This window comes from Natator depressus, chromosome 8, assembly GCF_965152275.1.
Source record: "Natator depressus isolate rNatDep1 chromosome 8, rNatDep2.hap1, whole genome shotgun sequence".
NCBI classification, from domain to species: Eukaryota; Metazoa; Chordata; order Testudines; family Cheloniidae; genus Natator; species Natator depressus.
Window position 1 is genome coordinate 52,882,956 of NC_134241.1, and position 21,316 is coordinate 52,904,271.

Sequence of the window (21,316 nt, forward strand, 5' to 3'; positions counted from 1 at the left end):
GTGAGGAGGGCCGCCTGCGCCGCAGCAGGTAATCGGAGGGGGGGGGGAAGGCGGGGCGCAGGGGAACCGCTCCCCGCCCCAGCTCACCTCCGCCATCCTCGGCCTGTGTGTGTGTGTGGGGGGGGGGGCGTGGAGAAGCAGAGCGGGGTAGCGCGTTCAGGGGAGGAGGGAGCTGGGCACGGGGTGGGGAGCTGCCGGTGGGTGCTCTGTACCCACCAAATTTTCCCCGTGGGTGCTCCAGCCCCGGAACAGCCAGGGAGTTGGCACCTAAGGCGCCACTTTTGATGTGATGAGTGGGGGGAGTGGCCGCTCTCCCTGCTCCCCCCCAGCTACGCTCGCCCGCCCCTGGGAGCCAGAGGGACCTGCCGGATGCTTCCTGGGAGCTGCCCCAGGTAAGCACCTCCGGGACTCCCCACGCCCCCCGGCAGGTGCCTCTGGCTCTTAGGGGTGGGCTGGGCACCCGCTACGATGGCCCACGAGACCCTCCTGCCCAGTTCTGGGGGCAGTCAGGGGACAGGGGAAGGCGTTGGATGGGGCAGGAGTCCCGGGGGGGCGGGGGTGGGCAACGACCCCCTCGTGGGGTGAGGAGGGAACCTGTTGTTAAGATTTTGGCAGCTCATCACTGTGCAAGTCCATCCATGTGTCCGTCCCCCTAAACGGGATCCATCTTCCATGGGGATGTGTTACATGTCAGGACAGGACAGAGAGGAAGAGGTTTGAAGATGGGGTGGTAGGCAGCACTCCAGGTGAAGATTGTAGAGATGGGTCTGAGCCACATAATTCAGACCTTGATCCCAACATCTCCAAAGTTTGGGAGTGTTTTGCCCATTTTGAGAGAAGACGGAGTTGCAAAGTTTGGGTCTGGATCCTACTCTTGAAGTGGTTTAATACCCAGTGTTCCAATTTGGCTGATTGCTAGAAAATACCCTTCCTCTAAATGAGATGTCAGTATAAAACCAGCTGTGAACTTTAAGGCAGACAGAGTTATGCGGATGTTGGACAAGAGACTACTGGAAACAGCTGCCTTTCTCTTTTCCCCCAAATCCTCTTGTTCAAATGTATAAATGGGAAGGGCGAAAGGCAGTGGATCGCTTTGCTGGTAATTTTGACTTTAGCGAATATCCTTAGTTTAAAACCTTTCTTTCGTTACTTTTGCTTTATATGACATTAATATCCCTTCTGCTGTGGTGAGATTATACAAAAGACTCTCCTTTGTCAGCCACTTCCACCTCACTTTGTCCTCAAGCCAGGCAGGTATTTGGCATGTCAACTTGCTGCTGAGTTTATTTGTGACCTGGAATGACTTTATCTCATGTCTGAGTGATGCCATAGTGTCCTGGAGAAATTTCCCTCCCCGTTTCTAAGCAAGACTTTGAAATGCCCCAACTAGAGACAACCCCTGTGTAATCCTTCTCAGGTCTCTCACCGGGCATACTGGAAGGGGATACTCTGGGTGGATCTCCAGCCAAACTGGATGTAGTAATTAAAGATGTTAGTTAGTTTATTGTAATACTGAGCCGTAGAATATTACTTAAAGGCTCCCCGCATCCTGGGACATCACAGATGCTACTTATTCATGGCAGCAACTGTGTCTCTTGCTGGAGCTATTCTTGTGGACAGGTGGTAGCATTATTCCTGGTAGCATGGCAGTATTAATGGATCTCTGTGTGGGTGAATTTGAGAATGCGTGGAAAATTCCTAGAGGTCTTGCCAGAGGCATGAAATGAATATAAGCTCCCCAGCAGCCCATGGCAGACATGGGCCCCTCAGCTAACCTGAGGTTTTCTTTGCAGAAAGGTACAGATTTGCACAATTATAGGCCAAGTTTGTGTACACATCATTTTTTTTCCACCACAGCACAATCTATTCCATGAGTAGGTCATGGAAAGCTGGTGACAGTAATGATTGTATGTTATACCAATCAAACTGTGTGCATCTTTGGCCTGGATTCCCAGCACCAGTCAGTTACTATCTGCTAACGTAGATGAGTTTGTGCAGGAAGGTCCATTGCATACAGGCTGCAGAGACTTTTGCTTGTGTTTTGAGGGGATAGGTGGATTTGGCTACTTTTCTGGCCAGGAAGTTTAGACTATAGAAATTCTGAGGCAGGGACTCTGTCTGTCTGTGTCGGCCCAGTGGGGTCTTGATCCCTACTTGGGGCCTCTAGGTTCTACCACAATACAAAAAGTAACTAGGAAAAGGAACAGAGACTAGCTGCTAAAATGGCGTGTTTATATTTATTTTTAGATAGGAGATGGTCCCCTCCACCCATGGCAGGTGCACCCCATATGAACACAGACCGGGGAAGGATACATGTAGGTTGCAAAATTGCTCTTGCATTCCACTTAATATATTGATTTCTTTGGATTTTTAAAAGCCCAAATGAGGCCTTATTTTATATTCTGTATGCCCCTAACTGTTCGTTACAAATGCATTCTCAAGAGAAGGGTTCCAGCAGCAACCCCACCAACTATGGCAGTAGGCATAGCTAATAGAACTGTACAGGGTTCATGTAAATAAATCCCCATCCCCTAGACATCCACTCCTCCAACAGCAATTTCCTCCTCTGGAAACTGAATTAAAGAGACTAGATTTGCAGCGAGCTCTGAAAGGCAACAGGCTTGGGCTCTTTCTGATCAGAGGGTGAGCACATGCCAAAGGCCCATGTGAAGACCACCTTGCGAGGAGCCCTCTTTCCATTGCACTGTAGGGGATTCTGCTCAAGCACCGTTGTGCAGCTCAGCAGTGTTAGCATGACACAGGGAGAGGGTCAGTCAGGCCATTTATAATATCCATGGCTAACACCCAGGGAGCCAGTGCAGATCCACAAGCTAAGTAGATGAACCCAAAAATCCAGTGCTAAAGACAGAGTAAAATTTGGAGCTAGCAGGGTGAGGGAGTGGGAGAGAAATGCTAACAAAAATTAAATACCCTGGTGAAGGCTGGTCCTGACTGATGCTGAGCACTCCCCGCTGGCCATGAGAATTGCAGGAGATCAACCCCAGTCAGGATCAAGCCCGTCTCACATGTGTAAATCAGCCCAGGCAACGTTCTGTGCTAGCACTAGGTTCTCTTCCACTAGAAAACAAGTTACTTTTCTTTAATTGAAAGGAAAAAAGGTTAAACTTACAGTGGAAAAAGGGATCAGAACCTAAAACCACCATATTCAGCCAGCCCCTAAAAGTGTGTCCCTTCTCCCTCCACCCTACCAATCTTCTCTCAACCGTCACAGGTTGCTAGGCCTGTCCTGGGCTCGCTTTTCTAGCCTCTGTCTTTGCACATGAATCGTTGATATGGAAGGATTATATTGTAGATCAAATGCAAATCCTTTGGGCTTGGTGGAGACCAATATGAGGAAACAGCACATGTCAAAATATCACAAACACAATAGGTCATACGGCTAGGGTTAGGACGTGCTTGCTTTCCTGTCATGATGGGCTTCAGTTAGGAGGTGTGTGTTTGTAATATATGCACTGTAGCGCTTTATTATCCTGTGAAAGCTGTGCTTTTGTAGCACTTCTCTCTACTAAAGGGCCAGAGAAGGAGCTGTCCATTTCAGGCTCAGTCCTGCGAGGCGCTAGGCGCTCTGGCCCCGATCTAGCAAAATGCTGAAGCTGATACGTGCCTTTAAGCACCTGAGTAATCTCAGTAACTTCTGTTTAAGGATGGGTGTAAGTGCTGTACCGGGGGGAGAGCCAGGTTGCTCAGCACCGTGCAGAATGGAGGCCTCAGCTTTGCCAGTAGAGGAGGTGGGCTTTGGAGCTGCTAGACCAGAACTTAAATCTTGATAATGGCTGTAAGGACGATGACAATGTTACGTAGACATGAGCAGCCGTCATGGGGACTACAGCTGGCTGGAACCTTTGTGCCCCCCACTGTGTGTGTTGGCAGCCGCACTGGCACAAAGTGGGTGTTAAACCTCAGTGCTAGGGAATTGCCCCGGCTCGGACCTTGCAAGGGGACTCTGCCCTGATACAAAATAGGTGCAGTTACACCAGTGGGCTGCGTGAGACAGAGGGCTGGCAGCGGCGGCGGGTGGCGGGGGGGACAGGACTTGGGGTTGGGGAGCACAAATCCAGCCCACATGTATCCCCCAGCTGAGGGCCTTGGCAAAACTGGTGTGAACTAGGGGAACTGCGATGCTACTGTGCTCCCATTGAGATGGGCCAGGATTCAATTCAGCAGCAATATCTAACAAAGCCATGCTCCGTTTCTGTCCGGGTGCAGATGCCTCCTGATGGGACATGCCCCTTACCCAGTGCCAAAGCAGCTGAGCAGATTGCTGGCGGGAGAAGTGGGGTCCTTGCCCTGCCCCCAACAGCCAGTGTTTGTCAGGAGGGGGAAGGGGCATTGCAGGCTAAGATGTGGGTATAGCACTAGTGCAAATGTGGTGGGCCTTATGGCAGCTGTGACAAGGGAGGGAATGCGGTCCTAGGGGAGCTGTTCCACTGTGAGTGTTTGGGAAACACTTGTGCCCATTTTCAGGTGCAGCAAGCTGAGATTCTCCTTTGCCCATGTTCTCCTCTCCCAGTTCCCTGAGCAGTGAGGGTGGGACCGTCAGACTAGAGATCACCTTAATCTTGCCAGGTTCTGCCACTCCTGCTGATAGCCCTGGTTAGGCTGGGATATCTGCAGGGGGGCTGTCAGAGAAACTTCTCAGGGCTTCTGAGGATGAATTGGAATTCCTTACGTTTGGGACTCAAGGAAAAGCAGTGTGGTCCCATGGAGAGGGCACTGACCTGGGGTCTCTTCCCTGCTCAGCTACTGTCCACCCATATCAGACACTCCTTTCTGGTGCCACTCACCATAGCCCCTCATAGTCTGTAAGGTATTTATCCTCCATACACCCCTGTGAGGCAGGGCAGGGCTATTCCCTTGCTACAGAGGGAGAAGTGAGGCCCAGAGAGAGTGACTGGCTTGCCCAGGGTCACCCAGGAAGCCTGCCCTGATCCATGGCCTTGGGATGAATCCTTCATCCTGTGACTTGGTTTCCCCAGTTCGCATAAGGCCGATAATCCTGAGCCACCTTTATACAGCGCTTTGAATTCCACAGATGGTAAAGTGTTCTCTGGGCGTTATTATTAAGCAATAATCCTGGTGAAGTTGCTTGTAATCTGCTTCTGAACGCTGCTCTGTAAGGTGGCAAAAAAAAAAAAAATCCCAGGGTGCTGAATTCCCTGGGAAGCCTCATTCCAATTGAACTCCCGTCTTGATTGGTTGAGCCTCACTGAATCTCTTTGCTGGTGCCTGGGTTTCATTTCCAGCAGCTGGAGAGGGCTGTGCTCCCATGCGAACGTTCAGCGTGCCGCCTGAGGTCTCTTGTCACCGAGTCAGTCAGGGAGCAGGATGTGTTGCATTGTTGAGGTGAACAGCTATTTTTATTTCCCCGGGGGATAAAGTAAATGCCTTTTACTCAAGCGTGGGCTGTGCACAAGTACAGTGTGCAACTGCCATAGAGAGTGTCCGGCTCACCAATCAAAATCCTTCCCTTATTGTCTCCAACATCCTTCTCATTCCCCTGCTCGGTCTTGACCCAATTTACAACCCCCGCCCCCAATTCTGTCTGCCCAACACACTGTATGTAGCTTGTTCTAAACCAGCTGTGGGGGGAAAAGACCGTGCAAATCGTCCCCTGTCTAGGTAGTTTTAACTCACCCTCCATATCAGTGCAGGGCATGTGTCAATAACACAAGCAATCCGTCTTGTTCCCTGTGTGATGCTGCGCAGTTGTGCTTGCTTGGTCGGGAATGTTTGCTCACTGTCCTTGCCAGCTACAGGGAGCTGGTGGGAGGAAGCGTCGTATGATGAGGCAGACCTCACCTTGTATTCTGATGGTGGGGTGATCTGCGGCCAGGCTGGTAGTTGGTGGAAGGGAGTTCATAGCTGTGGCCAGCTGCAGAGAGAGCCCCGATCCATCACCCAAAGTGTAGTTAACTTCAGTATACCTAAGGAACAGCTACCATGGTCCTGAGGAAGCAACTGACCCCTGAGATTGCCAGGTCCCCGTGTGCTGGGGGCTGCCAGGAGCATCTGAGTGGGAAGCTGTCCATCTGCTCTGCTTGCTTGACTTCGAACCTGCAGCCCGGGAGTGTCCCAAGGCCTTGTGACAGTGACTCCTCCTACCATACGTCTCCCTCTTGGGATGCTGAAACCCCAGGGCAGTCAGGCAGTGCTGGCATGGCTGGAAAACTTTTGGGCACCCAACTGCCCCCTGAGCCCATAGGCTCCCAAATGCCTATCTGCACCTTCCCAAGCTTTTGAAGATGTTGCCTTTATCCCCTATATGCCTCAGTTTCCCTGTCTGAAGAATGAGCATAATACTTTATAATGCGAGGGCACTGACGAGTGAGTGTAAAGCGGTTGGAGATCCCCTGACAGAAAGCAAGGTGGGGGGAAAAGCCAGTATCAATCTTGAACCGTAGCACGTTTGTTAAAGGCTCTTGCTGACCTGGGACTCCACAAGCTTGGGCATTGCCAGAGTCACTTTGAATGTCAGAAGGAAGCTTGTGTGGTTTGTCTCCCAAGTTACTGCATTTCTTGTCTCCCCCTCTCCCCACCCCCGCCCTGGCTCCCTATCCCTTTGGCATGTCGGGCAAACAGTCTCCCTCCAGCTGGTAAAGTCCATGGTGATTTTTCATCTCTGCTCCTGCTTTGAAGAGCACTTCAAACAAAGCTGCAGATGCTGCCGGCGGTGTGGCTGGAGCGTCCTGGCAAATCCATGAGAGGCTGGCATGTGGGGGAGCAGCAGAAAGGCTGGAAAGGAGAGTGCTTAGTGGCCTAGCTAATTAGAACAGGGGACCTGGGGCTTCTTGGGAGGGCTCAGGCTGATGCTCTGGGTGATTGGGAAAGGAATAGAGAACTTCCAGATCAGGGGGTGAGAATCTGCCCCCGGTCAGTAGTGACAGAAAGTTCCTACCTACTTGCTATTGAGTCTGTTTCCCACTCAATGGGTGGCTGTTGCTCCCGCACATATCCTCCCCTGTCCGAACCCCCCCCCCCCCCCCGGGGACCGACATGCAGAAAGCCTGGAGATGCCTCCTGCCTAGAGGAGTGTGTCCTCCTCCGTGCCTTACCGGAGGGGGATAGCTGCTGCCCACGCTGTGCCTCTTTTGTAGATAAAGAGAGGACTACAGAGTCCAGGGCTATAAATCCGGCACTGGCCCCCCTGCAGTCAGTTCACATAGAAGTATGAAGGAAATAAACCAGCCACTCCCTTAGGCTGTGAGCTGAAACCCGGTTCTTCTTGGCAACTTTGTCCTGGTCTGCTTTACCTGGAGTCAGAGTCCCCAGCACTATCTAGGCCAGGTGCATGATTATCTAGGTCATAGTAGTGCCTAGAGGCCCCACTTGAGGTCAGGGCTGCGTTGTGTGAGATGCTGTCTGAACACAGAGCAAGTCAGTCCCTGCCCCAAAAAGCTTACAGTTAAAATGGGCAATGCAGAGAGGGAAATAGAGATTTGAAGTGATTTGCCCAAGGTCACCCTGTAGGGCAGTGGCAGAGCTGGGAATGGACCCCAGTCAAGTGCCCTACCCACTAGGCCATGCTGCCTTAATCATCTAGTAACGGCCAGGGTGTCTCCTCACCTACACTGGGGTGGGGGAGAAGGTAGCTTAATGCAAAAGGCCATGTCAATATTAGGGATGAGTGAAACAGTTGTCACCCCAATCTCAGACAGGACCTCTGTGCTTTCAAGCTTTGAAAGATTTTGATCAACTCTGCCCCTCGTTGTGATTCATTCCTATGCACCGTTACCTTTCCTGGTTCTAGCTGGGGCTGGGAGTGGCTGAGTGGGCCTAGATGAGGGAGTCTGGGTAGGGATCCAACCACTCTCATGCTCAGCACACCCCAGACTCCTAACTTTCCAGAGGTTTGCTTCTATCAGTTGTCGTGGTGCCTGGAGCTCCCACCCAACACCCGTATCTACCCCAGATACTGCCTCTCGTTATAGACTCATGAACATCAAGGCCAGAAGGGATTATCATGATCATCTAGTCTGACCTCCTGCACATTGCAGGCCACAGAATCTCACCCACCCACTCCTGTAAAAGGCCCCTAATCTCTGGCTGAATTACTGAAATCCTCAAATCATGATTTAAACTCTTCAAGTTACAGAGAATCCACCATTTACATTAGTTCAAACCTGCAAGTGATCCATGCCTCATGTGGCAGAAGAAAGCAAAAACCCCCAGGGTCTCTGCCAATCTAACCTGGGGGAAAATTGCTTCCCAACCCCAAATCTGGCAACCAGTTCATGTGGGCAAGATCCACCAGCCAGACACCTGGGAAAGAATTCTCTGTAGTCACTCCCAAGCTGGCCTCCCCAGCAAGCTCCAGTTAGGAGGCAGCTGTCTGGCTCAGGCCACTGCTCAGGAGGGCCCCATGCCATCTTAGCTTTGTGAAGGCCTCAGGCTGATTCCCACAAAGAACGTGTGAAGGGGGAAGCTTGGAGGCTGGGAGGCCAGCTGGAGGTGAGACTGATTGTTACCATGGGGGTGGGGGGTGGGAGGGTCTGTCTGAGAGCTAGGCCATTGGGAAGAAGCATGGTGCTTGTCAGTAGGGGCAGGGAAGGGATGGCTCCCCCGATCCATCTTTCCAAGCCATGGTGAGCAGCAGGGCACAGGGACATGCTGGGAAGGGAGGATATCAAGGGAACAAGGAGAGCTCTCAAAATGCAGGGTCCTTTGGAGAGACGTGTGAAGGACTGGAAGAGGAATGAACCTCTGCCTCGCACCCAAGTCCAGCCTGGCTGTGGGCAGATGCCTTTGGAGAGATGGGAGCTTTGCTTCCATTTTTCCGGTGCTTTACGAATTGGGCTTCTCCTCTCATCTGGCTTTGATTTCCCGTCTTCCCCAAAGGACTTGGGAAAGGCAGGAGACGCCCCTCTTTGCGCTGCCTGCAAAGCGTGGAGAGACACGGGTTCTAATCCCCGCTCCGCCACCGCCACCTCATCCATCCGCCCATCTCTCCCGCACTCCCCTCCGGAGGTTAATGTGATAATTGCCGTGTGTGACTGTTTACTTCAAGAAGTGGCACCGCCCCCAGCTGGGCACGTTCATCAAAGAAAACATTGCCGCTGCGTCACGGCTGAAATGGCTGGTAATTGAGACCATTTTCCCGGCACAGGTGCACCGCCGCCCCCAAGCTGCTTTCACCGTCTGTCATGATCCCCCTCTCGTTTGTGTGTCACTCTCAGTAATTAGAGTCTGCAGGTGAGGAAAGCAAGGCAGAGACAACAAGAGAGAGACACAAAGCCTGGGAGCATCAGCAGGCAGGTATTAGGGCAGAGAGAAAGGCAGTGATGTACAGTGGCGCTATCTTGGGGGGGATCAGGAAATGGGCTGCCTGCCTCCTGGACAGAGGATGTAGTCCCATTTGGCCCTTTTTCACTACCTCCCAACACTCAGTGTCACAGTCTGTTCTGGGCTGACGGCAGGAGCTGCTTCAAAGCCTTGATTTGGTCTTTTCAGGAGCATTTAGAGCAGAGGTGGGCAAACTATGGCCCGCGGGACCATCCTGCTTGGCCCCTGAGCTCCTGGTCGGGGAGGCTAGCCCCCAGCCCCTCCCCTGCTGTTCCCCCTCCCCTGCAGCCATGCCACCACGCGGGCGGTGCTCTGGGCAGCGGGGCTGCGTGCTCCTGCAGGGCAGCGTGGCAGCGTGTCTGGCTCAGGTTGGGTGTTGCGGCTGCCAAACATGCTGCTCTGAGCGGAATGGTAAGGGGGCTGTGGCCGGGGGGTTGGATAAGGGGCAGGGAGTCCTGGGGGGTGGTTAGGGGCGGGGGTGTGGATAGGGGTCGGGGCAGTCAGGGGACAGGGAGCAGGGGGAGGTTGGATGGGGCGGAGGTTCTCGGGGGATCGAGACGGGGAACGGGGGCGTTGGATAAGCGTGGGAGTCCCGGGCAGCCTATCAGGGGGAGGGGGTGTGGATAGGGGTTGGGGCAGTCGGGGCGGGGGGTTGGGTGGGGGGTGGGAATCCCGGGGGGCCTGTCGGGGTGGGGGGTCCCGGGGAGGGGGCAGTCAGGGGACAAGAGCAAGGGGGATTGGATGGGTCAGGGGTTCTGAGGAGGGCAGTCAGGGGGTGGGAAGTGGGAAGGGTCGGATAGGAGGTAGGGCCAGGCTGTTTGGGGGGGCACAGCCTTCCCTACCTGGCCCTCCATACACTTTCGCAACCCTGATGTGGCCCTCAGGCCAAAAAGTTTGCCCACCCCTGATTTAGTGCATTGGCTTCACTTACATTAAAAGCCTTTGGGAGGCAAGGCAGGGCTGGGAGGCACAGAAAGTGAGGAACCAATGTCACAGCTCAGGGGTTTTAGCTAGCAATTTGTCATCTCCTGTTAAGAAGGGAGCTTTTTTCCCCCCTTGGAGATTTTTTTTTGGCCTGTTCTTCCAATCTTTGGAGATTACTTTTCTTTTTGAAGAGACTCGTGGTGGCTTCTACCCTGGCTGATCTGGAGATGCACTGCCGATGAGTCAGATGAAAATGAGGGCTTAATTAGCGTTAGGAAAAAAAGAATCTTTCATTCCAACAAGATTGATGCCACCTCCCCCAGACGGTCACGTTTTGCCGCATCACTGCTCGGGCCGGCGTCATGCGCAGATGACTTGAGAAGAGGACAAATGGGAACTAGGAAGTGGCAGTGAGGTGGAGATGGGGCACTGCTTTATTAAAAGGCTCAGTGAATAATTGTATTGAGATGTTACGGAGCGGTGCTCGCTAGAAGCCTTTGAAGCTGATATGGTTTGGCCCTGTGGTTAGTGCTCTCCTGGGCGCTGGCATCTTCTCTTTCTGTTCCTCTGAGTCTCACCAGTGAGGCCATAATGCAGGACGGTTGATACGCTATTAACAACGACATGGTCAGACTAGACGTGTCCTTCTAGTTTGGAATAACCCCAAACTAGAAGGACAAACATTGGCAGCCTCTAGCTGAGATGCCAACTTCATTGCATAGAATTCTTCCTTCTCAACCCGGGCCACGCTTCACAGATGCAAACACTGTGGGTTTTGTATTGCTTAGCATGGTGTGGACGAGACAAAAGAGAGCCCAGAATGAAGTCAGGTGGGGAAAGTGCAAAGAGAAAAACCTCACATTCCGCTCTGTGCATGGCTTCAGGCCTTACCTCCTTGGAGAGAAGGATGGGTCTCAGCTGCCGTGTTTGGATGGGATGGAGCAAAATACCAAATCAAACACTCTTGGACTCTAGAGAAGTTTCCATCCCATCCAAACACAACAGCTGAGACCCATCCTCTCCAAGGAGGTAAGGCCTGAAGCCATGCACAGAGCGGAATGTGAGGTTTTTCTCTTTGCACATTCCCCGCCTGACTTTATTCTGGGCTCTCTTTTGTCTCGTCCACACCATGCTAAGCAATACAAAACCCACAGTGTTTGCATCTGTGAAGCGTGGCCCGAGTTGAGAAGGAAGAATTCTATGCAATGAAGTTGCTTATCTCTTCCTTAATTGTAATGCGAAACCTGACTCCCACCCGTCCGCGGGCTGGTCGCGCCCTAGTGGGAGGCCATTACAATGATAGGTGTGATTATAGCGGGGAGAGAGGAGGAAATGTGTCCCCATCCACCCACCTGTCAGGTCATGATGCGGGGACCAACAGTGTCTGTATCCCCAAGTTTGGTCAGCTGCGGTGGGATGGAGGGGAGGTGACAGAGAGGGCTGGGTGCCAATGCTTGCACTGCCTACAATGGTGTATAACTAGAATCCAGGCTCTGTGGGGAGGAAGAGTTTTTACCCCAGCTTTGAGATGGCATTGTGGGACTGGTGGAGGAGGAAAGGGGAGAGGCACAACATTTCAGCCTGGGTTTGGCACTGTAAATCCCTGTCTGTACTGAGCGAGGAGCACCGAGAGCGTGTCCCTGTCCTGTGGGGCAGGGGAGGACTCCTTGTCATCCGCTGAGGTGACTGGCTCAGGCAGATGCTGTCAGCAGTCCGAGTCTCTGCTGCTATTCAGTTAGTGGGAGGCCTTCTGAGGGGTTCTAGGTGATGGAGTAGGGAAATGGCTTCCCAATCTAGACTCTCAGTGTGTGAAATGAGCTGGCTGGCCTTGGTCCTAGGTATTCACTCACTTCCTCAGCTTACAGAGTGCACTGGCAGCACTGTGTGTAGGAGAGGCTCAGCTCTGAAATAATGGGGCGGTGACTGAGCTTTGTTATCAGAAACAACAGGGCTGGAAGAGCAGAGGGTGCTGAAGGTCACCCAGGAGATGTATTTATACAGCGGTTCTGAGGGGCCCTAGAATAGCAAGGAGATGCTGCAAGTCAGCCCTGAGGGGCACCAGCAGAACAGTGTGACGGGGCCAGGATTGGAGTGGCAGAGGCTGCTCTGTGGGTCAGACTGGCAGAGTTGTGCGAGTGAAGTTTACACAGCACTTGTCTGCTCCGTGCCTGGCCTGAGCCAGCATTATCATCTGCACATCCAGAAGAGCAATACATGAGTCAAACTGCCACCTTCCTCCCTCCTCTCAGATAGTTCTGGTCATCAGTCAATTTCTTTTGGGATAACGAGGAGAGGAGCAGTGTGTCTGTGCCAGTTCCCTCCTTTGGCACAAGTCCTGGCTCCATGTTCCAGTCCAGAGGAGGAAGGTTGTGTTGGAGGAACGCTAGAGGTCCCAAGCCGTAATGAGACTGCCACTTTCTTGTCACACTAGGGCAGAGAGCACAGAACTGCAGTAGAGGTGGAGAAGAGAAGAGGGGTTCCTGGTTCATGTGCATGGGATGACCCGTTTTAGGGGAAGACTTGGGCTGGAGCTGTGCCCATTCTTTCCCTTGGAGGGCAGCATTCGCTATGTGTCAGGAGACTGAGAACCTCCCCTGGTTTGCATATAATGGAGCAGATTTCAGCTGCCTTCTCTAGTATGCCAAGGCGTGGCCTGCTCAGACACTCTGTCTCCGGGTACGATTCTCCATCCTTTATTTGGATCAAGATAAAACATTGTTTGGTAGGACCGGTAGTGTCTGTGGCCATACTCGAGCTCATAGACTCATAGATTTTCAGACCAGAAGGGACCATTGTGATCATCTGGTCCAGGGGTCGGCAACCTTTCAGAAGTGGTGTGCCGAGTCTTCATTTATTCGCTCTAATTTAAGGTTTTGCGTGCCAGTAATACATTTTAACGTTTTTAGAAGGTCTCTTTCTATAAGTCTTTAATATATAACTAAACTATTGTTGTATGTAAAGTAAATAAGGTTTTTAAAATGTTTAAGAAGCTTCATTTAAAATTAAATTAAAACGCAGAGCCCCCTGGGCCGGTGGCCAGGACCCGGGCAGTGTGAGTGCCACTGAAAATCAGCTCACGTGCCACATAGGTTGCCTACCCCTGATCTAGTCTGACCTCCTGCAGCTAACGTGGTGCCATTCTCTCCATTGCAGCCAGGGTGTCCAGCCGCCTTAGCTCTATTCCAGGAGACTCAGACATGAGCAATACTCATTTTGTTTGTTATTTGACCTGTGCTTCCGTAGGGCAGTGCAATAGCCAAGGCCCCGTGTATTATGGGGCAAGGCCCCCTAAATTCTCTGGCACAGCCTCCAGCCTACTGCCTGCAGTATCCGTCCCCTTCGCACCCCAGCCCAGTTCAGCAGGCGGCCTGCTGCCAGGAGCCAGCCCAGCTAATGAATCAGTTTAGCTCCCCTCCCTTCCCTTGGGACATAACTGGAGGGAGAGGCTTGGGGAAAAGCACTGGAACAGAAGCAGAGGAACTGGGACTCTGTAAGAGTTTGCATGCAAACCCCCAAGTGCCCAGCTCCTGATGTTTGTGTAAAGATTTGGCATAAAGCCAGAGCTGGGATTCTGGCTGTATGCCACTGTGTGCAGTGTCAGAGCGGGCACCAACCTCTCTCTTTCCCTCCAGGCTGCTGCAGCTTGGCATGCAGAGCTTTGAGCATTGACTGTCCAGGAAGCTCATAAGCCAGCAGCAGCTCAGCACCACATAAGGTGTTCTGTGCTGGGTACTCAGTGCTTTCCATGCAGGCCAGTTCTAACGCTCACAGCTCCAGTTCCCTTCTCAACCTCCAATGAAGTGAGCTGTAGCTCACAAAAGCTTATGCTCAAATAAATTGGTTAGTCTTTAAGGTGCCACAAGTCCTCCTTTTCTTCTCAACCTCGCTACCACCCGGCCCAGCTCTGAGCCCAGCTCTGAGCCCAGCCCCCCACCCCCACCGCAGGTCACTGCTGCACAGTCCCTGGGGAAACAAGGGCAGCTGAGCCAGTTTAGAGCAGCTTCCCTCCCAAGCCTCAGTTCTCCTTCTCAGGCCTGCTGTGGTGCCGCTCTGCAGATACCATGGCTCCCCAGACCTCTGCCCATATCCATCAGGGCTGAGCGGGGAGCAGAGCTGTCTGAGCATGGCACAGCTCCTCAGCCTAATCCAGCCTGGTGGTGAGAGCTCCAAACAACACCGCTCCAAGGTGCGACAACTGGCTCCTCCCTAGCTGGATCAGGGCAGGTCTGGATGTGCTTTTGGCTCAGGACAGGAAGATGCCAAGCCAGTTTCTCCCTCTCTGGCTCCTGCTCTGCCCTTTAAAGGGCCAGTACAGGACAGCACAGGCAGGGTGGAGGCAGGGAGCAAAGGCTTCCATCCAGTGTTGGGTACCAAATGGCAACTTCAATGAATTACATGGGTGGGAGGGTGGAATAGCCAGTTCTATGGCGCTTGGGCAACAAGCAGGATTCTGCAGACGGCTCCGTGGCTGTGGAATCCCGGGGCACACAGGGCCCTGGTTATAGACCCTGGGGATGAAGTAACTGGAGCCCTTCATGGTCACACAGAGGTGGAATACAGTGTAATGCTGTTTTTTTTTTTTTTTCCCTTTCAGACCAATGATGCCTTAGGAGCCACCTGGAACTGGCTGTACTTCATCCCCCTCATCATCATCGGCTCCTTCTTTGTTCTTAACCTTGTCCTGGGAGTGCTTTCCGGGTAAGCAAGCTGCTTTCCCCTTCTTTTGGGTCCATTAACCCCTGTTAACCCTGCTGTGTCCTGACCCAGTCACTGGTTGCTCTTGGATTAGCGCTGGGGTATTTGGGAGCTTCCTCGTGCTCAGCCCTCCTTCAGCTTTCCCTTCAGTGACTCCTCCTGGGGAAGGCTTGGCCTGCAATAGTGTTTCTAGTGGGGTCCCAAAGAGATCTGTTCTTGTCCATAAGCTACTTAACTTTTGTATCATTGACCTGGAAGAAAACATAAAATCATCACTGATCAAGTTTGCAAATGACACAAAAACTGGGGGAGTGGTAGATAATGAAGAGGACAGAACGATCTGGATCGCTCAGTAAATTGGCACAAGCAAAGAATGTGTTTTTTTAACATGGCTAAATGTAAATGTAGACATCTAGACACGAAGTATGCAGGCCATATTAGGGGATGCAGGACTCTCTCCTGGGAAGCAGAGACCCTGAAAAAGATTTGGGGGTTGTGGTGAATAATCAGCTGAACATGAGTTCCCAGTGCGACGCTGTGGCCAAAAGGGCTAAAGTGATCCTGGGATGTGTTAACAGGAGAAGCTGGGGTAGATAGACTCAAGGAGCTCAGTGTATTTAGCTTAGCAAAGAGAACATTAAGGAATAACTTGATGACAGTCTCTGAGTAGCTGCATGGTGAACAAATATTTCATATTGGGCTCTTCAATCAAGGAGAGAAAGGCCTAACACGTTCCAATGGCTGGAAGTTGAAGCTAGACAAATGCAGACCGGAAATAAGGTGTACATTTTTAACAGTGGGAGGAATTAACCACTGGAACAATTTCCCCAGGGTCACGGTGGATTCTCCATCACTGACGATTGTTAAATCACAACAGCATATTTTTCTGAAGGACACACTCTACGAATTATTTTGGGGAAGCTCTATGGCCTGTGCTGTACAGGAGGTCAGGCTAGATGATCACAGTGATCCCTTCTGGCCTTGGAATCTGTGAATAGCTGTGAACTTGCTCACAAATGTGAATAGCTGCATTGTTCCCTCCACGGCTGCCTGCTCAGAAGTGCAGCCACTAGTGGAGTGAGAAAGGCCCCCTTGATGCAGCTGTATTAGCAAGACTAACGTATCTCATGCCCCCTGGTCCCTCCCAGCTCGTCGATGTGATTGTACCGCTGCTGCTGCTGGCCAGTCCTCTTTTGGTCTGGGCAGGATGTTTTGTATTTTGGTATAAGTGTCTCTGGAGCATCAAATGCCACTTGCAGTTATCGACCGCGCACAGTTCCCTTGACATGGTCCCAGTCTCACCAGACGTTTACTTTTCCAAAGAAGAAAACATGCATCCGATGAAGTGAGCTGTAGCTCACGAAAGCTTACGCTCAAATAAATTGGTTAGTCTCTAAAGTGCCACAAGTCCTCCTTTTCTTTTTGTGAATACAGACTAACCCGGCTGCTACTCTGAAACTAGGTTTAGAGTTGGCTTTGTCTCATCATGTTGGACATTCTCTCTACTCGGCTTAGTGCATGACACAGACTTCTGCCCTCCACACCACCTTCCCTGCTAATCCTCAGCACACCAGCTCCACACATCTCAGTAGCTTCTCCGGGGGAGGAGGATGCCACAGGTTGGTCACACAGTAGGTCATTTGCCTAGCAGGCGGGCTGCTGGGCCCTGTCACTCCACCCAGCCTCTGGTATGATGTGAAAGCTCAGCCCATTTCCAGCCTTTCTGAATCTCCCAAGCCGTGCTAAAAGACAAGAGACACACAATGTAATGGGCTTGCTCTCTGGTGCCATACAGCCAGCTGCTACTGCCTCATTGTGGTGTTTGGAGGCTCACCCAGACCAGGAAGGGGTTCTGTCACCGTCTGCCCTGTAACGCTGGGGTGACTTAATGCTGTGCTGCTGTGGCTGAAAGCGCCAACACCAGCAGCCTGCCCACAAGCACAAGGTCTCATCCTGGCTTCCACCTGCCCAGTTACTCCTGGCGGGGTGACCCCAATGGCCATTTCAGTGCCGAGTCTCCCCAAATCTGTCCTCCCTAAGTTCTTAATTACTGGACACTCAGACCTTTCCCCTCTGGTTTGCCTCCCCTACCCCGAAGGTGTGAAACCAGCCCCCCAGTTATCAGTTCGCTTTGGCCCCCACACTCCACACAGTTTGCACACTGAGACCTGCTTGGGATAAAAATAAACACAAGGTTTATTTACTAGAAAAACCACAAATTCAGAGATGAAATAGTAGGGGAGAGCAAACACATACCGGTTACACAGAAAAGAAACATAAAAGATGCAATCTCTGACTTTACTTCTGTATTAGATAAAATCCCTTCGCTAATACAAGTTATCTATTGCCATTGAACAATTTCCCAGCGTACCCAGCAGCCTTTCATGGATAGCTTCCCGCCTACAGGCTGTCCCTCAAGTTCCGAATGCCTTTTACTTCCAACCCCTTCCATAGTTAAGGGATTTGCAGGTTTATTTTCTTCAGTCATTATAGATATTCAAAGTGGGGAAATCCTCAGGTCTCTCAATGTCTTTCCAATAACTTCAGTGGCCCAGCATTGTCTTTTCCTGGATTGTTCAATGGATCATTATTCATTACGTGTCTGGTTTTGTGTAAATACCTGGTTCGGAGGGTACTTCGCCTTGTCTGATTGCTCGCTGTCCTGCTGTGAGGTGGAGCTGAAGTTTATGAGCTCAGTTCTCTATATATACATGAATTCATAACTATGCTCTGCACATGTCTCATAATGATCATTAAGTTCAGATACAAGCTTTAATAAAAGACCGTACTAGAAACATTTTTATAACACAATACCATTGGCTCCAATCAGTTGACTCAGCTGCTTATTCTTTTGGGTTCAGCTCCCCAGTTCTCCACTTGGGATGTCTGGACCTGGCTTGTCACTCGTGTCTTGCTGTTATGGCTGATGCAGTGTCACATGATGGTTTGTGTTTGGGGGTGAAGAGCTGTCGAGTCACCAGGCTGGGACGCTGTCTTGGTATCGCAGGGTCATAGAGGGCGGTTGCTCCGAGCAGCCAACCAGAGCACGTATAGTTCCGTCACTACTAACACTACACACATACTTTGCTCTCTCTCTTCTTGTCTGGCTCCTCAACCCCACCTAGACAGGGACAGTTGGCACAATATGAATGGAAAATGCAGTCTAGGGGGTCTTTCAAGAGCTGGTCTGAGTCAGCCCTGGTGTTGGGATCTCCTCTTTTAAAGCCAGGAATGGCATCTCCTTTGGCTGGAGAGCTCACAGCGCTGTCGTGACAGATGCCTCATGAGCTTCGGGAGGAGCCTGTGAAGCTGCAGCAGCCAGGGAGAACTGGTGTGCAGATAAATCCTGAACTGGAAAGGGGTGTTGGCAGCAGGACGTGGAGCAGGGGCAGCAAGAGGCTGAACTGGAGTGTTTCCTTCTACCTGGGTGGTTCTAGCTGAGCCATCTCACTGGGGGCAGAAGAATGAGGGCAGGAAGGGCTGGCTGTTCTCTCTTCAATGTGAAGTTTGTGTTTTAATGTAGCCTCCCATTTGATGCCGAAAGCCATCAGGGAAAATGGTCTGGATCGTTGTGTTCCTGGGGGGAGAGTGTGTGGTGTATAGTTTGGGTGTCAGGTGGGGGGGTGTTTAAGGTGTAGGGGGTGGGCACACAGAGAGAGTGTTGGGAGGTGGGGCATAGGGGGCTAGAGCATAGAAGTAGAGTGTGTGGGACCTGTAGTGTGTGCTGCAGGCTGGTTAGCTATGTAGCTTGTGGATCAGGATCTAGGGCATGGGCGTGGCTATGACATGTGTATGGCTGTGTCTACAGTTGGAGCTAGGGGTGTGATTCCTAAATAGACATACCAGTGCTAGTTCTCATACAGCGAGCATGCTAAACATAGCCGTGCAGCTTGGGCAGGGGTGAGCAGCAGCACAGGCTCGCCATGCTGAGAGTGCACCCAGGGTGGCTAGTCCATGTAGTCTCTTGCTGCTGCCTGGCTACATTTCTATCTTCAGCATGCCAGCTTGATGGGAGCTAGTGTGAGTCCGTCTACGCGAGCTGGGAATCAGACCCCCAGATCCAAGTGAAGCCCTAACCTGCGTGTGAGAGAGTGAGGTGAGTATAGGATGTGGCTATGTGTGTTGGCTCTTTCTGTGTGGGAGTGCGCGGGGGGTGGGCTGAGCTGTATGGGACTGGGGGATATGGCTGGGAGTGTGGGGTGTGGCTGAGCTGAGTGTGAGTGCAGGGGGTGTCTCAGAGTGTGGGATGTGGCTGGGAGTGTGGGCTGTGCCTGAGCAGTATGTGAGTGCAGGGTGTGGCTGGGAGTGCAGGGTGTGGCTGAGCTGTCTGTGAGTGCGGGGTGTGGCTGAGCTCTGTGTGAGTGTGGGGTGCGCTCTGAGCTCAGGGTATGGCTGAGCTGTGAGTGCAGGGGATGGCTGAGCTGAGTGTGAGTGTGAGGTGTGCATGTGCTGTGTGTGAGTGCAGGGGGTGGCTGAGCTGTGTGAGTGCAAGGTGTGCGTGTGGCCGTGAGTGCGGGGTGTGGCTGAGCTGTGTGTGAGTGGGGCATGTGGCTGAGCTCTCTGTGAGTGCGGGCTGTGGCTGTGAGTGCGGGCTGTAGCTGAGCTGTGTGTGAGTACAGGGGGTGGCTGAGCTGTGTGTGAGTGCGGGGTGTGGCTGTGAGTGCGGGCTGTAGCTGAGCTGTGTGTGAGTGCGGGGTGTGGCTGAGCTGTGTGTGAGTGCGGGCTGTGGCTGTGAGTGCAGGGGGTGGCTGAGCTCTCTGTGAGTGCGGGGTGTGGATGCTTTGGGTGTGAGTGCAGGGTGCAGTTCTGAGCGCAGGGTATGGCTGAGCTGTGAGTGCGGGGTCTGGTGCGTGCAGACAGCAGCGTTGGAACCGTTTTACTTGTCTCTGAGGACATGGGAGTTTAATGAAACCCATTAGCTGGGGATTGAAGAGAAACAGAGCTTCTTGTCTCCATGGTGATGAACCATAACTGCACCGGCATGTCCTGAAATACTGTCAGAGGCTTAGAGCATGAGATGAGCAAGAAGAGAACAATTTCAGCAAGTCGATCTCCTCTCTAATCCGCCTTTTCCATCATTCCGGAGGCCTGCACAGAAGGACTGAACTGGGGCTGTCCATGAACAGCCATGTGGGGGGAGAAAATGTATCCCACAAGCTGACTTTCCATTGTAAAGCCCGGGGAGCTCAGCGCAGGTGCGTGGTCTTCGTAGCCCCATGTGCTGCTCTGCGTTGTGACACATGGAGTCGTGCTGGTAGGACAATAATGACTTGACACTCCAAATGCCTGGGAATGAATGGATGCAGCCTTTCTGGTTTCTGGGGTGGCTCAGTGCTTGGAAGGACCCTTTTCTATCCTTAGTCACCTAACACATCCAGGCAGCTGGAGAAGGAATGAGTTATGACAAGGACACCACGGAAACAGCAGTTCCATTTTGTGACCTGCATAATGACCATTGTCCTGTACTATTTGATGTCGGCTCTGAGCACCATTGAGACACCGTGAATAATAATAATGATAATGATTTGGATAGTAAACGGGGTTATGGAGGGCGTATAATAGCTGTAATGTCAGATAAGTGTTCCTCAGATGTCATTCACTGGCTGATTATGTCAAACCCAGATGTTTAGTCCTCTTCGATATTAATGTCAGACAATCAACACAGTGTCCCAGCTTAGCGCTAGTGGGAGCAGTGGTAGAGACGTGCTATTTTTTAGATGAAACATTCCCATCTCACTGTAGATCTACTTAAGTAAGAGTCGGGATATTGAGCTTAGCATCCAGGTCGGTATTATGCCTAATTCATTTCTCCTCAGGTTTCAGTCCATGATGGTACTCTTCTTCATTTCCCGTTCTCAGTGGTTCTGTAGAGTTCATGAGTACCGCTGAATTGTTGTTGGATACCACCCCACAGGCAGCTATTACCCAGCACTAGATGGAATAATTCCTGTTTGTGAAGCTGGTGAAATGCTCGGGGATGTTTCAAGGTGCAGGATCGAAAATTGGAACTGTCCTTTCTACTCTTCCCTCAGATTAGCTGACAGATCTGGGCGAAAGTTTTCAGTCCAATAGTAAATACGCTGAATAATGCAGTTTTGGGGTGATTGAGACTATTGGCGAATTTGTGTCAAATTTGGCATATAATTTCAGCTGGATAAAACACAGGGGGAAAAATTCTTAAAAGTCTAAATGACCCATTTCAACATTTTGTTTTGAAATGAAACGTTTTGTTTCAAAACGCCATTTTGAAAGGATGTTCAAACGATTCGTTTGACCAAAACTAAACTTTTTCAGTTTTTTGTTTTGGCAAGAAAAAAACAAAAAATTCAGTTTCAGTTTGAAGTGAACCAGATATTTTGGGGGTTTTTTTGATGTCTTGTTTTGGTCACTGAACCAA

The 21,316-nt window shown here is 51.6% G+C and overlaps 1 protein-coding gene across 3 annotated transcripts in view; it reads left to right on the forward strand.

Annotated features, from left to right (window-relative positions):
- Positions 1–21,316, forward strand: part of CACNA1E (calcium voltage-gated channel subunit alpha1 E) — a 318,744-nt gene that overhangs the window by 178,858 nt on the left and 118,570 nt on the right. For all 3 annotated transcript variants that reach the window (XM_074961064.1, XM_074961066.1, XM_074961065.1), the window contains exon 9: positions 14,819–14,922. In XM_074961064.1, coding sequence (XP_074817165.1) covers positions 14,819–14,922 — 104 coding nt within the window. The remainder of the gene's footprint in view (positions 1–14,818; positions 14,923–21,316) is intronic.